Below are 17,403 nucleotides of genomic sequence, written 5' to 3'. Positions count from 1 at the left end.
CCATCCATGTCAAGACCACCTTTTGACGCCAGTGAAGATGCAAAAATAACTTCTTCCCCCATTAAACCCCCATTGAACTTCTCGCAACCTCTCCTGTTTATGAATATATATTGCATTATTGCTTATTTGCAATTGTTTCACCAATTTCTTAAGTTACACTTATCATCTAATTAGAATTAGACAGAGCCATATCATAACTGTGCAAATGCAAATGTTGCATTTTGGGTTGTTTCATGTGTGCTGAAGTGTGTGTGTGTGTGTGTGTGTGTGTGTGTGTGTGTGTGTGTGTGTGTGTGTGTGTTATAGACAGAGAAAGTGGGAGAGAAAAGAGGGTCTTTATGGATGTCAAATTGCATAAGTCAGTCAACCATGGCTTGACATGCTGTATCCCTTCAGCTAATGCCTGTGCCAACGTTGGACCGTGCATCCCAAACACAATATTAGATGCCTATGGATCATGACTTTCAGGGGTGGACACAAAGCACTACTTCCGCACTGATAGAACTCAGCTGCTGAAGCTGAAATCGCATGGCTGAATGTTTTCTCCTCCCTTCCTGAGTTACTGGGAACTCCTTTGTCGTAGCCTTTTATAACAGGACTATAATACAGGCCTTCATATGAGTTTGGCAGGGTGGCAAGGCCTTTTCCACAGGTCATCTCTCTCCTCTGTTGTAGCTCGTAGCTGTCGCAAGCTTTTAGACGGCTAATGCAGTCAGGAATATTGTAATGTGTGCCGGGAAATGCTGAACCTGATCTCATTCTGAGCTGCACTTTTCGTTGTCATATCAAAGATGACATTAGCCTCGAACCACTCATTCACTGTCCTGTAAACGGCTATAACTGGCCCATGTTTATAGTAAAGAAATAAGGTTTTGTTTTTATTTTTCTTTGTAGTCATGGTAACATCAATTTGTAATTTTGCAAGGCTGATGTACTTAGATTTATGTTTTTTGAAACTCAGGGCAGCATGATTTTCAAATCATTTAGCTGTAATGGAAAAAAACAAACAAACCCATGAATAATCATAGGGAACTGTCCTGCTGATGAGTAAAAGAGAGAGAGAGAGAGAAAGAGAACAAGAACACCATGCTCGAGCTGGTGTGATTGGACCCCTCTCCTCCGATCTATTCTCAGCGCTCCGTCAGCGGGCTGGCTGACTTCCAGACAGCACACGCGGCTAGCGGGCTGCAGAGGGAGGCGACTGGTGGACGGTGCCGCAGGTGACGAGTTACGGGACTAACAGGGACACCCAGAGCACCACTATGGCAGTGAGTCGGAATGAGCCAGTCTGGAGTAGCTCCTGTTCCTGGAAGTCCCACCAGAGTTTACCCTGCAGAGGCGTTAGGAAGAAGCATTTTAACCTCTGACACTAATAGGGGTTTTTTTTGACTAGCAGTTATGGGGTTCCTTTGCTTCTAAAGTCTCCCTGTGTACTAAGGGGAAAAACCATAAAGGAATTTGAACACCCACTTAATTTGAGAGTATGGCAGAATCCATGTACACGTGTGTCCCTAACTCAACTACGAAGGATATCAGACGCAGGAAATGGAGGATGGGCAAAGTGAACAGACTCATATGTCCAGCATACACCAATACACCAAACACTATGAGGAGTGTAGTGAAATATAGATACAGTGGACAGATTTAGTAATGGAAGATGGTATCAGACAAGTCCTCTGTGATACCATTACCTCAAGTAGTGATGAGCAGGAGAGCAGACATAACTCCTAAAACACATACAGGGGCACACAGTCAAATACACACAGGCACGTGCACACACATTTACACACAGAGAAGCACTTATTCACTCACATCCTCTCACTCATTCACTCACACAATTACTCACTCACTCACTAGGAGTTTCCAATCTATTACAGATCAAGGGTTAAAAGACAGCAGAGACACTCAACATGAAGAATACAGGGCAATATACAAGCAGATAGACAGACATACAGGACAAATGTGCAGCAGTTTTAAATGGCACAAAACAACAAAACGTACACGCAGGAAAAGAAATTATATTAAAGCAGACGAATCCAATTGGTGGTAGAGTCGATTTATTTCTGCTGTGTAGATTCACCGCAGGTAGTCATCTAATATGAATGCAATCTCGCACCGGACAAGTGTGTGGGGGTAATGTTTTGAGCTGAGTAGTTTTAGTTCAAAATGAAAGCCCAAAGTTTGCTATGAAACTTTGCTATGAAAGTCATAAACAAAGCATCTTCTAGAGTGGACGAATCCATCCTTACTGAGTATGTGTCTGATTGCGTGTGTGCATGTGTGATGTGGGTGTGTTTGTTCGTGTGCATGTACGTGTATATGTGTTTATGTGTGTGTATACATAGTGCATGCATGTGTATGTGTGTGTGTGCTCACAGTCATGGGCACTGCAGGCTTTGGCTGGTAAAAGTGCTGACTCACTGGGCACTGACAGCCGCTGCAGCTCCAGCGGTGTCATTCATTCCTATCCAGACATCAGACTGGATATTGGCTCACACACCCAACAGCCAGTGCTCAGAGCTAACGTGCTACGTCTAACCTAGAGCAGCAGATAAACCGCAGCTATGCCCTGCCGTTAACCCACAACAGCGCAGACACAAGCGCTAGCACAGAACAGTGCTGCTAAAATGAACAGCTAACGTTCAACCATAACATTGACCCAGCGTCCATACACCGCAGCCTACAGGCGTCTGAGCTAAGCACGTGTCACGGAACGCTCGCCTCCCGCGAGGCACGTGGTTTGGCCAGCCATGTGCAGTAGGAGGACTTTCATTTGTGGCCACGCCTGCGCACACCTGTACTTCGTTTTGTCTGCGTGTATTTAAACTCACGTCAGGGTGTGCGGCGCAGTCGGTCATTGTGGATGTAACATGTTAATGTTCCTTCGCCCTTATGAAAGCGTGTGCATCCTGTTTGTTTAAATGTCAAGTCGTTTCATGTTCATCGTTTGTAATACGTGTGAGTACCGCTGTCATTTATGTAATAAATGGTCATCCCTGTCGAGGAAGTCTGCGCGTCCTGCTCTACGCCCTGCGGCACTCGGGCCGACACGCGTTACAGCATGGTGCTCTTCACACCAGCAAACTAGCAAACTCCCCCTGCATAAAGTATATTAAGGTTTGCATCATTTGTCTGATTATTTTAAGTAACAATTCTAATTATTCCTACACCAGTCCTGCAAGCAGTACAGACTGAATGGTATACAGATTTATAAGACAGCACGTTCTGATTTGACGCACATATAAATTGACTGGAAATGGAGAGAAATTGTGACGTGACAGAGTTTGTTTGGAATTAAGGAAGACAGGAAGTAAGGGGAGCAGGCTGTAACGGTACAGAAACTCACGGTGAATCAGAGCTGGAGTGGGAGGAGCTGTGTGACAGTGCACCTCCATTTGGCCTTATAAAACTGAAAAGAAAAAAAAAAAAAAGATGGGAGGGGAAAGAAACAGAGGGCGTCGCCTGAGACAGTGGCGCTGTCAATCACACGGTCTGGCCCCGCCCCACCGCACAGACGTCACCTCAGTGTAACAAACTCATTATTAAATCAAGACAGACATGTCAACAGAATGAGAAAAGTAGCAGGGTGTTACGTTATTTACAAACACATTTGTCCTTCAAATCTATGGATATGTTGGTGTGATAATTATAATCCAGGCATCAACCATTTTAAATGGTCTCCAGGAGAAGGAAAAATGATTTGTAAATGAGAGCCAAACTGATTCCAAATCAAACTGATTCCAAGGCAAAGAAAGTTCAAGATGAAATATGTTGTCATATATAAAGAAAGTTCAAAATGAACATGTAAGAAAATGTGTGTTTTGTTTTTTTTTAAAGTTCCAATTAAGATTCAGGAAAACAAACCGGTAACACTAATCTGGCAGTTATCACACTACAGGGCAGAGGGCTGGATTACACTACAAGGACCATAAGATCAATTCTGAGCTCAATATTTTCAGTGTAAAGCACTTTGCTGGTTTAGCAAGAATTATATTTTAAGGATAGACAATGCAGTTTTATTACAATAAAAAACAATAGCAGGTATTTAAGTGAAAGATATACTTCTAGGGAGTGAACTAGGTATGAACTTGAATTTCCTGAGCAGTCATCTGACTCTGGGTATAATGCACTCTTCATGTTGTTTATGCCTGTTCAATAGGCCTTTCCGTCATTAGTGATCCCTGCTAGATCCATCGGCCTCTACACGCTCTCAGTGATTCACTGAAGGGTCAAAGTGTGCATCTCGCTGTAGTGGGAACAGAGCCAGTCACGGGTACAACACAGGTACAACAAACCACCCAGATGAGCTCACCGATGGACAGACGGAAACAGCCGTACACACACGCATACATGCACACGCATAGAGTGTAATAACCCATGCTGATCTACAAAGTGACTCACATGCAGTATTCAATAATTTAATGTGATTGGGGTCACACACGTACATAAAACACACACACACACACACACACACACACACACACATACACACACACAAAATGTCTTAGCCATCATTGGGGGAAAAGAAGACAGCAGAGTTGGAAGTGCCCTAGGCCACAGCAGCGGGGCTTAAAGCTGCCTGCACTTACGCGGCGAGCGAGATGTTTGCGGCTGACATGGGGCTGACTTCCTTCACCTCCTTCACCTTCTGCAGGGCCAGCTTCTTACTGATGGCCTCCTCCTGCTCCTCCTCATCCTGGGAGAGACAGAGAGAGCGAGACGGATGAGGGGGAGACAGTGTGAGAGAGGGAAAAGGAGGAAAAGATGCGCAGACTGGAAAAAGTCGATATAAATAAACAAACCGATAAGTAGATAAACAGACCCAAGTGAAAATCGTTAACATGTGACCAGTGTTTCATACTACCTTTATTACCAGTTCACAACCATGACGTTACAGTGGAACAATGGGATCCGCAGCCGTTCCCTGTACTGTAGGTACAGTATCAATGTAACGCCATAAACCCAGCTTGCAGTGGAGAGCCCCATTAGCTTGAGATACTGAGCAAGACAATCATCGGTCTGTGGTGAACAGCTCTCCCAGACAGTGCTAGGGAGGTGATATCGGGAGCGAGTATATGGCGGCATAGAGATAGGATCTCGCCCTCTTTAGCCCCGCAAACGCAACACAAGAGGGGAGATTCATAGACTGTCTGCCCTGGGACAGTGTGACAGAATGTCAGGAGATGTGTGCGTGTGTGTGTGTGTGTGTGTGTGTGTGTGTGTGTGTGTGTGAAATCAAATCAAATCAAATCCAAGCTTTATATGTTACATATATCACACAGTAGAATGTAGTAAAATTCCTGGTGTCTATCTGGTACCAGCAAACAAGACATGAAATTAAAAGTAAAATAAGTAAAAATACAATAAAAATATAATAAGATGTACAGATAAATAAATTATGCAAGTTGTGTAAATGGGATTTATATACATTTATATGCATATATTTAATGGGATTGATGGGAATTATACACATATATTTAATGGACAATGTGGCAATGAACAAAATCAAAAGTGTAGGTATCAGACTATTAGCTAATATGTTGTAAATGTAAAGTGCAGATGTGCAAATGTATTAGAGGGGAAGTGTGCAAAGTCAGTGTAGATTAATAAACAGATGTGTAGGACCATATGTGGGGGACTGGCATGGGTGCAGTTGTGCTCCTAGGTTTGAATGACCTATCTGTGTTGATCTTCAGAGAGCTGAATTGCTTCCTTGATCGTATTGTGTGTGTGGGTGCAGATGTGTTTGCTCGCACGTGTGTGTGTGTGTGTGTGTGAGAGAGAGAGAGAGAGAGAGAGAGAGAGAGAGAGAGAGTGTATGTGCACCTTAGTGAGTTCCTGTGCATTGGCAAGGTTGTCAACAGCAATTGCCAAGAAGACATTGAGAAGAGTGTCTGATCAGATGTGTGTTAAGGTCATAATACTCAGGGGTGTGTGTTTATGTGTATACTTTGCAGCACTTGCACTGATGTAGTTCTATATCTCCCCCCTTCTGGGTTTTATAACACAGTGTTGTCTGCCGTTGCTCCAGAGCAGGATACAGTTTCCAAACAAAGTGAGGACGATGAAGTACACAGAGGAGAACATTCCACGCTTCACTCCGCCCTGAGATTCAATCCCATGGTACATCACAGCGTTCCAGTCTTCTCCTGTCAGAATCTACAGCAGCAGGTATGGTAGATAAGTATCAACGAGTCTTGTAAAGCCCCAACTGCCAATATAAACTTTCTACGATCCACTTTACCTGGAATACTGTCAGGATGGCTGCTGGAAAGGTGTCAAAGTTTGTTGTTGGGGTCTCATCTTCAAAATTGAACCTATAAGACAGAAGAAATGTAGGGAGCATCTAGAGAAATCCTTGGAGGCATCTTCCTGCAGGCAGCTTTGGACAGCCTTTATGGCTTTCGGTTAAGTGCCCATTTTACCCTATCACCCTTTGGAAAAAGATAGCGCTCACATCCTACAAGATAGGACACACAATCTATACTAATTAAAAACCTCAAATATCACAGTTGGCAAACACAGTCACAGTAGCTTTATACAGAAAAACAGACACACACTAGTGTAGGGATAAACAATAAACATACAGATAAATATAACTAACTCAATTAAAACTTTAATTTCAAGCATGGCAATGATGGCATAACACTGGCCATAAACCGTGACACAACTGTCAAAGCAAAGCCATCCATGCATATTCCATGACGAACTCTATTTTTACCCTGGTTTTATGCCTAAAAAGCACAGATTAAGCCTGCAAGTGCTCCTGGACATGAATCCACCAACTGGAATCCAGTTAGACTCCCAGAACCTCATTCCCTCAACAGTGCCCCTTCCTGCTCCGTTCTCCAGCTCTCTGCGGGACTTAATTACAAAGCTGAGGAGAGTGCCGAACAGGAGAGAAGCGAGGAAGAGCTTTATTCTCCCCTGATCTTCTGAAAAAAAATTCTTCGTAGCTGAGGTCTTCACTCCTTTCAATGGTGTGTGTGTTTGTGTGTGTATGTGTGTGTGTGCGTGCATGTGAATAAGGGACCAGGCTCAAGCAAAATGCCCCATCCCACATTATTTTAATAAGAGACCTTTTAAAGTCTTCCACAAACATGAGAAGGATTATGTAATCCATTAACTTTGAGCTAATCTACTGTTCAGTTCTTGGCTTACACATGTTCATATGTCTATGCATCTAAAGTAAGCAGAGTTCTATTTAATGTAACAACACATTAGGATTTAAAAAGACAGCAGTGATGGCAAAATCCATCCCGAGGAACCACAGCATGTATATTTCTGTCTGCTGTAGGTCTGGGGCCACAACCTCGTTCCTCATCGCCAGGGCCACAACCTCATGCCTCATTGCTATGAACAGGTGGCCCCATGGTGCACCCCTCACCCGTGACACACTGGAAATGACCTTGCAGAACTGACGGCGAGTTCATCATTTCAGTCGATGGTGAACAGAAAAGGCACCCAGGAACACAAAAGAGCTTCCCAATCAATCCCACGATTAGCACTGGAACCATGACGAAATAACTCCTGTCCCAGCTGTGGGAAAATGGGGCGGGGCATGGGGGGGGTTACCATGGTGTTGGTACCCAGGTTTTCATTCGCATCTCGGTTCCGCCTCGTTTCCGTAACATTTGTGCACGCTGTTTGTTTGTACAATGCGGTCAGGGTTACTGCGGACGGCATGATTGTATGTTTATGAATTTAAACTGATATTTGCCTTGTGGCGAGAGGGCGATTCCTCCACTCCTCTGCCCCATCAATAATTCATGGCACAGCCAAAGGAGATGCTCAGCTCCTCCTGCGTGACGCTGCTATGTTGGTTATCAAGGAGGAGTTCGGCGCAAATGAAACAGCAGAGCCTGGAGGAGCCTTCCATTTTTCAAGGAAGGTTCGCCGTTTAAAAGTTCCGTTTGTGTGAGGGAGTCGGCGAACAGAACAGAAGAGCACCGCCCGCCTTCCCCCCACACACCCACGCATCCCCAGAGACGGGTCCCCAACAATGTATAAACAATACACCATCTGTAAGAGCGCTTAAAATAGACGAGGCTGCAAGCGCTTTGAAGTGGACTGGGCACGAGGCCTAATACTCACTGGCCCCCGAAGAGCTGCATCCCCAGCAGAGCGAAAACCACGATGAAGAGGAAGAGGAGGAAGAGCAAGCTGATGATGGACTTCATGGAGTTCAGCAGAGACACTACCAGGTTCCGTAAAGAGTTCCAGTATCTGCACACACACACACACACACACACACACACACACACACACACACATACCTCACCCAAAATGCTTTCAGTTAATCAATACTGCATACTGAATAACTTGGTTTAGGAAAGAGAATGTGACTAGAAAGAAGTCTCAGAATTCACAATAAATCATCGATAGACTGTAATATGAAGGAAGAATCATGTTTCATGACTCGGTTTGTATTGTGTTTCTCGATAGCCACACATTTGTAGGGTTCTCCCTGAAACAGAATACAGATGATACACGACGTGAGGGCCAGGGTCACAGAGGCCAGAAGCACTGGCCCATGTGAGACCGACTTCACATACTTTGTAACCTTGAAGATCCTCAGCAGTCTCAGAGCTCGTAAGACGCTGATACCGAAGGAGGCGCCTGGTTTCACCGCCGCCCATATCACCTCGAAAATGCTCCCCACAATCACCTGCACATGACAGAGTAAGGACACACAAAGCACAGGCTTCAGTCTGACGCCGCCAACACGCGTTCAGCTTCGGGAGAAGGAGCCGAGAGCATACAAACTCTGCTATGTGTTTAAGGAACACCGCATGCTGCGCGATGACTGCCGAAGGCGTGTCGCTTACCCCAAAGTCGAAGCAGTTGAAGGAGGAGTGGAAGTAGCTCCTGGGCCCAAGACCATAGATCTTCAGACTCATCTCAGTCAAGAACAGACCCAGGAACACAAACTCTGCTAGATCTGCTCCCAGAAGCATAGAGTTCATATGGAACAATAACAGTCACTTATGTCGTCTTACTTACGTTGTCACTTTTCACACATTTGAGATGCATCTCAGACTGCTTGCATCGCATTCGCTTTGTTCAAAGAGACACACGGCCATAGCAAAGAATGTTTTTTCACGTCATCACTTGACTCCTACGCCGTATGAGAACTTTCCTTCTTACCACTGCTGTTTCCTAATTCCTAATGTTGCTCTACAACACTTGTCCACAACACGTGCCCCCTCGTGTTCACAACACGTGCATCCTCGTGTCCGCGAGACATGCACAGATCATACTTATGCTTGTTACTCACAACATTTCAATTTGCATTAGAGCAGGAATCACGATTACAAGTCATGACAACAGTCTCATGCTGTCAGACTGTGGCTTTAACTAGTGCCCACGGCTGATAGATCTGCTAGCTAATAGGACTCTGCCATTTCTATGTGCTTTGATCTATGATCATCTATGACCATGACCCTTTATAAGAGCAGTCCCCAGCTCTGGGCCAGAAGATTGCACCCTCTGCATGTTTGTCTGTGTTTCCCTGCACATTCCACGTTTTCCCAACACATCCAGCTGTATGCTTCAGCTAACTGACATCTTCTTCCTCATTTAGTTCAGGTCGAATTTACATTTAAAAAAAATCACATTTTAAATCAAACATTTGCCAAAGGACTGCTCAGTGGTTTAAAATAAAAATGTGCAAACAACAGAGGTCAGTAGAATAAAGGCAACCGCAATAAGGCAGGGTCGTGGAGCCCAAGGGGCCCAGAACCAGAGTGGGCAGGTGGGAAGAGCCAAAGGGGTGGAGTACTCACACAGGGCGTAGGTGAGTCCCTCAGGCTGGTCATAGTGTACAATGGCCACGCAGAGCGTGTTGAGGCCCACCAGGCACAACACCGTCCAGTAGAAGGCCTGTGACTTCACCATCCGGCGGATAAAAAAGCGCACGTGCTTCTCTTTGCGGCGCAGATACGATGAGCTCTCAATCTTGCCACTCTTCAGGCTGGCCCGGGTGAACGGCGAGCCCTGCGGCGCTTGGGGGGGGGGAGACAGCCACAAACCGCACGAGTAAACACCTCCGCTCAGAACCGCGAAGGTGTCGCACCCCGAAATCACACGCAGGGCCTACTGCAATGAGCCGGAGTCAAATTGAGCAAAACCAGGATTTCCCGTGTTAGTGCTTTACAAAGGAGTTTCCCAAACAACACCGTCCGTAACAACACTTGTGGTGCTGATATTAGAAACCACAAATTTAAAAATTAATATGAGGTGGTCACTCAGCAGAGCTCCACCATAACACCGGTACCACACCTCAGACAAAATATACTGAAGTTGGACCATTTATCTAGGACACATTTTCAAAATGATGCCCCATGTGTTCTGCAACAGAACCACAAAGACGAGGTTGCGCCCGTGTGCACATACCCTCCTGCCTCGCGCTATATTAAACCCCCCGTAACTCAAATTAAACTCAAATGTCAAGACAGAGTGTGAAAAAGAAGCATGGGTGAAAAATCACGCCATTAGCATGTTGTAACTCTCGCTGGGAGAGACGAGCAGTAATCGCTCCATGGGCTATTTTAATCTGGAAATCTGACACCAGTGAAGCCTCATAAAGTGGCCGGGCCCTCGTCTGCTCTCCCACCCACTACCTCATCTGCCTTTCCCTCAAGCTCATCTGTCCTTCCCCCAAGTTCAGCTCCAGGCGCTGGGTCTGTTGGCCTCTATCACCTCAGTGAACAGTGTGCGTTTCTGTTGAACCTGTCTGTGGGAATGTGAGTGTGCATATATTAATGGCTGGGTGTTAAATCAATGCTTCAACTCGAAGATGATACACCATTAATTAAAAAACACTTTAGAGGAAGCATGGTGTCTGTGACTGCTTTCAATTCATAGACCCCTAAGACACATTTATTTTTGAATTAATATAATGGCAAAGTACCAATATGTTGAAAATATGTTACCCACGTGTTGCAAACATCTGAGAAGTAACAACTGTCCATCACACCTGAACGTCAAAGTGGGTGGGAAATAACCTTGGTTTGGGACAAGACCTAAAGTATCTTCAGGAACGTGGGCCATGAGGGCCGCGGGGTAGGCATCAGCGTCCAGTGTGCTGCTTACCGACTGATGAGATATCGGTGAAGTGGTCTTCGCCCTCTTCTGCATTGATGAGGTCATTTTTGCTCTTTTTGGCTCTTTTCAGCACTGAAAACACAAGAGACACGTAAAGGTACGACGTGACCGGGCGAGCACGGCCCACGATAAGCTCCGATAAAGCTGGGGGCGAGGAACGGAGGAGTTTGAAGCTAAGCTCACACACATAGACAAACAGCTCGCTCATCCAGGAACTGTGTGAGCTGGACCGTCACACCGGGACCAGCAGAAAAGCAATGCTCATATCCATTACTAACCTGATAAACCCCAAACACTACAGTAATTCCATAATCCATTAGGCATGCGATTTAAAACGCACGACTACAGAGTGAGACTTTGTCAAAGTGCAGCTGATCATGTGCTCACGTTACTTTATGTGGGAAACACAGACTAATCAAAATACAATGTTGCATAAACAACTGACCAGAAGTTCATAGCTTAGATTCACCCTGACAATCTGACCAATAGACAAGCTCGCATAGCTCTGGACAGTCCTGCTGGGCACGGCCACATGTTTCAAAATGGACAGTCATTCTACAACTCCCACCTGGGTTGTTGCATTTCCTCTTGTACCAGGGGCTGTCCAGGGGAGACTTCTTATCTTCCTCTGCAAGCATGACTTCCTCTGAAGGGCACAGAATAGAGCTTAACCTCATGCATTTCTGGCTTTTTATTTTGGTTATGAATCTGAATGTGTATCGATCAATTACTGCTCAATATCAGATAACTACACTGAAACTAATGAGAGGCTTGATGAGCTAGTAGATATAGGATTAATATGTTCTAGCGCACACACACACACACACACACACACAGAATGAAAATATACTTGGGAATGGACTTGTGTGTTTTCACAGGTATTTTCACTCAGTAAAGATGGCCAGTGTTAGTTGCTGAAAAACTCCAAATCTGAGTGAAAATTCATGTAAACACTTTTAATCTGCAAACTGTAACAATATATTCACATTGAGACAGAATTCCATACGGTATGCCAGGCACACAAAATGGGATTTGTTTTTTATTCTGAAAAAACTAAATCCTAACCCAACCATTTACATATGACTTCCAGAAATTCCAGAAATTTCCTAAACAAATTTCTTAAACAAATCAAATTCAAATTACACCAAGGCATTGTGCCATAGTTTGATGAGCAATCTGGAACAACAGACCCGTTCCAGGATTGTCGTCAAGTACAAGCACATCCGAAATTAACCACCTGGGAGAATTTACCAGAGCCTGACTTTACCCAGTTGGAAAACCAAAACACGGGCACCATGGGAAATTGCTCCTGCAGACCAGTTAAATCTCCCTGGAGTCAGACTGGTGGGCCGTCAAGAAAGAAAGAGGATGGGAAAGTGAAAGTAGAAAAATTTGATTTTTTTTGCCTTGAAGTGACAAAGATCTGATTTTTTTTCAGGACTGGGTAGACACACAAATCTTTTTCAAATCAGATTCGAGTTACTTTCATATGTGGTCCTAGATTGGACATGTATTCGATTTGTGGCCATTTAACATGAATGATGGTGGTCAGATTGGAATTTATGTGGTTTTTGGCCTTTTGTCATGTGCTTAAAGGTGTTGTCACCAGCCAACACCAGAAGCACAGCAAAACCACTATGGAGGAGAGAATTTTCAGCAGCAGGAGCCAGTGGAAGGATGAGGGCAGATGGCAGATGAGTTGTGCAAAAACATACCAATGTGTACATGCGTTCCATTTCAGATTACAGATGCGTTCACATTACAAACCACTTGCAATGATGAATGTGACCTATCAAGTCCGATCTGACGTGGCCAAACGCTTCAGAATAGGGCAGGTGCCGCAAATGCACCACCCCCCCAAAGCTGCTTGCTTGTTTCAGCACTGATGCCAGTCACAGTTAAACAGTAGATGGATTAAATTATGCTTTGTGAAGGGAAAAGGCTTTCTGCTCAACCTTCCATGGGGGTCCAAGTGTCATGACCACCAGAGCGTCGAGTATCTGGGAAAGAACGGCTCCGGCATCAAGTTTTGCAAACTGCTGCTAGTAAGGGAACCTTGGCGAGAACCATCATCCTCTTAAAGTAGTTCTTAAAACTAGCCATCACAAATGAGACTTCACTGTCAGTCAGTGCCTTGGAGTCACTGGTGACTTAAAAACAACACCACCAACAGCAACAAAAATTGCGCTGACTGAGAGTAGAAGTTCTGATCTACTGCAGCCCAGACATTTTCAAACTGAGCCGGGGGGGTCAGTAGTTCTGTTAAGCCAAACACTGACATTAAACAGCACAACATCATCCAGCCTACTGCACACAGGTCAGTAAAATGAGTCCACCTGGGCTAGAGAGACAGAAAGCTCAAGAAATGGGGATTGCGGAGGCTTACTCCAGGGAGGACCTGCCCTGAAGTGTTAAAGAGGTAATACATTTCAGGCTGTACAGGCCCTGCATCTAAGACTTCCTCTAAACACTTAAAAACAGCAGCCACTAAAACAATACAACATTACAGTCTTGAAACATGGAATGACACAAAGATGTAATTATTAATCATTACTGAATAATGCCTATAAACAGTGACTACTGAGAGTTTATTAATATATATAAATAATTTGTAATATTAAAGTCAGCAACATGACACACAAACACGCACTTCCACACACACACACACACACACACACACACACGCGCACACACACGCACACACACGCACACACACGCACACACATACACACACACACACACACACACACACACACACACACACACACACACACAGACTTTGTCAGTGTATGTATGAGGCAGACCTGCTTTGCAGATCCACTCCAGATAGCCGGTGAGCTCTCTCTCAATTTGCTGCTGTCTGCGCAGCTTTAGGAACTCTTGTCTCTTCTCGACACGCTCACGCTCCTTAGCAAACTCCCTGTAGTTAGGAACACACACACAAACACACACACACACACATATTCATAAACAGTCAGAACTGCAAAGAAGCATCAAGGGAATATGGCCATGATATGTGTGTGAATACCTCTGTGTGTGTGTGTGTGTGTGTGTGTGTGTGTGTGTGTGTGTGTGTGTGTGTGTGTGTGTGTGTGCATCTCTGTGTGTGTGTTTTACACTGTGTTTTACCTGCAAAGGACAAAAATGCAGGAGTTTGCACTGATAGAAATTGTCTTTCCAAACGAATAAGCTGGAATACATTTGGAGAGAAAGAGAGAGAGAGAGAGAGAGAGAAAGAGAGAGAGAGAGAGAGACAGAGGAGTAGTGTAAATTTAGCCAAACGCAGGTTAGGAGGGCTACGGAGAGGCACTCATCATGATTATCCACTTTTCTAAAGTTCTAAGCAGTGTGACCAGACCACAGGAGAGAAGCACTTGAAATCAGGGATGGTAGGATCAATGTCAAACACCACCATAAAGTTCAAAGTTAAGGGGACGTCACTGTCATGCATGTGAAGAAGATCAGAAGCCCAAAGCAAAATGGTGGACTAACTTCCTGAAGAACCACTGCTTTGCCCATGGGTGGGTGGAGGAACAGGGTCATTCTCTCTCGGTCATATTTCATAATCTGCCTGCAAGACCAGCACTCTCTCTCTCTCTCTCTCTCTCTCTCTTTCTCTCTCTCTCTCTCTCTCTCTCTCTCTCTCTCTCACTCTCTCTCTCTCTCTCTCTCTCTCTCGCTCTCACTCTCTCTCTCTCTCTCTCTCGCTCTCACTCTCTCGCTCTCTCGCTCTCTCTCAAAATTCAATTCAGTTCAAGCCAATGGTGCTTTATTGGCATGACAAATATTCACATTTGTATTGCCAAAGCTTTGATGAAGAAATTAACATGATAAACAAAAGATATAGTAGACAACATCAGTACTACAACGGCTAAAAATAATAGTAATAACAACAACAATAGTAATAATATAACTACAACAACAATACTTATATTACCTTTATTATTAACAACAACAACAACAACCACAATAGTAATAATAATAATCTAATTATAAAATGCTCTGGTAGCTGATATCCCATATGGTTACTCACTGTCCTGCAGACTGTGCCAGGAATGCCAGTGTGCTGAACTACATACGGCACCTTCAGGGGGATTTTTAAACTTAAGGAACATGTGACTAATATTGTTAAAGAATTTTGTTCTAATCTGGGTAAATTTTGTACATTTAGTTAGAAAGTGCAGCTCAGTCTCATCCTCATAGTCCCCTCACTGCTCTTTAGGTAGCCAGAACCAGATAACATAACATAACATAACATAAGATAACATAACATAACATAACACAACATTTTAATCTGCGATTTTGATTGTTTCCTAATAAGTGATGTAGTTTTGTTTGAGTTGTTTTGTAATTTGAGTGATTTTGATTGGGTTTGCTGTTATTTTCTGGACCTGAGCATGTGTATCTTTAGTGTGTGTTAGTTTAGTATTAGTGCGTGTTAATGTTGAACTGTTTCAGGACCAGCTGAGTGAGGGGACTGTTCTCTATGCTCAGCTCTTGGTACTTCAGACCTATAGAATGATATGAGTGGGGGTCGCTGTGTTATAAATGTGCCCAGAATGTATTTGCCCTTTATTGTATGTTTATTATTAATTGACATCTGCCTAATTCTCCCCTGCATGCATTGTTTGTGGTGTTCCTGTGCACCTTTAAAATAGTTTTACAGAGCTCTGCATGCAGGGTTTGTCCCATTTGTTGAAATCCTGATTTGTAAGTGGGCCCCACTCCTCACAGCCATACAGGGCAATTGGTTCAATTACAGATGCAAATATTTTTAACCAAATTTCGCATAGAAAGTCCTGCGTGCTTTTCTTCTCGGTTCAGTCACTCCCAAGTTAAAATGTCCAGACCTCATTTTGATCCCTAAATAATTGCAATTGTTTGAATGTTCAATATTGTTGGTATCTAATGTAAATCAGTGTTTTGATCCTTGAGATCTGGATCTTTCCTGGAATATCATGACATTAGCCTTTTCAGGTTTACTACCAGATCTGGCAGTTCTGCTCCAGCAGGTCCAGGGCCCAGGTCTGGCAGTTCTGCTCCAGCAGGTCCAGGCTCTGTTGTAGACCTTATGCAGTGGTGGACAGCAGAATCTGGTTGTCTGCGTAGAGCAGGAATTTAATCTCTGAGTCATGCAGAGTGAGCCCAAGAGCTGTAAATTCTTCTAGTGTTTTTGCCATTTCATTAATATAGATATTAAAAAGTGTTGTGCTTAGACAGCAACCTTGTCTCACTCCACATTCCTGAGAGTGGAAATTTCTTCATTTATGGTCAATTTGTATTCCACACCTACTTCCCATGTACGTTGTCTTAATGAGATCATATGTTTTAGCCCCTACACCACGTTCTATAATTTTGTAAAATAAACCTTGGTGCCAGAAAGACTCAAATGCCTTTTTAAAGACGATAAAGCATGCAAATATTTTGCTTTTATTTGACATATTTATTAGTTAGGCTGTGTAGGTTGTAAATATGATCCGTATTGCAGAAATTTGGAAGAAATCCAATTTGACTTCTACTCGGAACATTTTGTTTAGTAAAGACATTTAGAAATCTAGAATTTAAAATGCTACACATTAACTTCTATAGATCACTGTTCACACACATGCCTCTGTAATTGTTAGGGTTGAATTTATCTCCGGATTTAAAGATTGGTGTAATTAGTCTTTGGTTATAGATTTCAGGGAAAAAACCTACACTCAGAAGCAGGTTAAACAGTTTTATAACAGCCAAATTAAATTTTGAGTTTGAAAATGTTATCATGTCATTTAGTATACAGTCAGGCCCACATGCTTTCTTTGATTTTAGTTTATTCATTTTCTCCTTAAACACCTGCTCAGTAATTAAGAAGTCTAATGGGTTTTGATAATCTTTAACAGTCAATTCTAGCTCCTCCAGTTTCTTTGTTTATAGGATTTTGTTGAAGATTTGCATTTGACTCTACTTTCTGGAAGAGAGTTTGGAAATGGTTTGTCCAAATGTCCCCATTTTGTATCGCATTTTCTTCATGGTCTCTTTTTTTATTCCAGTTGTCCTAAAATTGGTTTGTTTTGATTGACTCCTAAATTGGTGTCAGTTGCTTGAGTGTATTGTGTATGTTTACAATTTTTAAAAGTCTCACAGAAGAGAAGGCATATGTTAGTGTTGTTTGGATCTCTGTACTATTGATTTGATCATTTCCTAAGTTCCTTCCAAATTAAGTGACATTCTTGATCAAACCAATTTTCAAACCTTTTTTAGGTTTGGATTTTGCACCCTTAAGTTTTAATTTCGCTTTTGCTGATGCCTTTTCAAAGA

At 43.5% G+C, this 17,403-nt stretch overlaps 1 protein-coding gene across 14 annotated transcripts in view; it reads right to left on the bottom strand.

Moving 5' to 3' along the window:
* The window catches only part of cacna1ba (calcium channel, voltage-dependent, N type, alpha 1B subunit, a), a 100,779-nt gene that overhangs the window by 32,244 nt on the left and 51,132 nt on the right, over positions 1-17,403 (bottom strand). For 6 of the 14 annotated variants that reach the window (XM_081715113.1, XM_081715117.1, XM_081715118.1 and 3 more), the window contains exons 7-19: positions 13,911-14,026; positions 11,675-11,752; positions 11,095-11,178; positions 9,786-10,004; positions 8,829-8,941; positions 8,556-8,668; positions 8,095-8,226; positions 6,245-6,317; positions 6,042-6,159; positions 5,827-5,894; positions 4,590-4,696; positions 3,347-3,409; positions 1,692-1,727 (exon numbers count right to left, since the gene is read on the bottom strand). In XM_081715113.1, coding sequence (XP_081571239.1) covers positions 1,692-1,727; positions 3,347-3,409; positions 4,590-4,696; positions 5,827-5,894; positions 6,042-6,159; positions 6,245-6,317; positions 8,095-8,226; positions 8,556-8,668; positions 8,829-8,941; positions 9,786-10,004; positions 11,095-11,178; positions 11,675-11,752; positions 13,911-14,026 — 1,320 coding nt within the window. The remainder of the gene's footprint in view (positions 1-1,691; positions 1,728-3,346; positions 3,410-4,589; positions 4,697-5,826; positions 5,895-6,041; positions 6,160-6,244; positions 6,318-8,094; positions 8,227-8,555; positions 8,669-8,828; positions 8,942-9,785; positions 10,005-11,094; positions 11,179-11,674; positions 11,753-13,910; positions 14,027-17,403) is intronic. The other 8 variants (XM_081715125.1, XM_081715121.1, XM_081715122.1 and 5 more) reach the window with 3 other exon arrangements.

The sequence above is a fragment of the Electrophorus electricus genome, chromosome 5 (genome assembly GCF_041902795.1).
Source record: "Electrophorus electricus isolate QZ-2024a chromosome 5, ASM4190279v1, whole genome shotgun sequence".
NCBI lineage: Eukaryota > Metazoa > Chordata > Actinopteri > Gymnotiformes > Gymnotidae > Electrophorus > Electrophorus electricus.
Note: the sequence above shows the minus strand (reverse complement) of the source record. Positions and strands in the feature narration are given on the sequence as shown.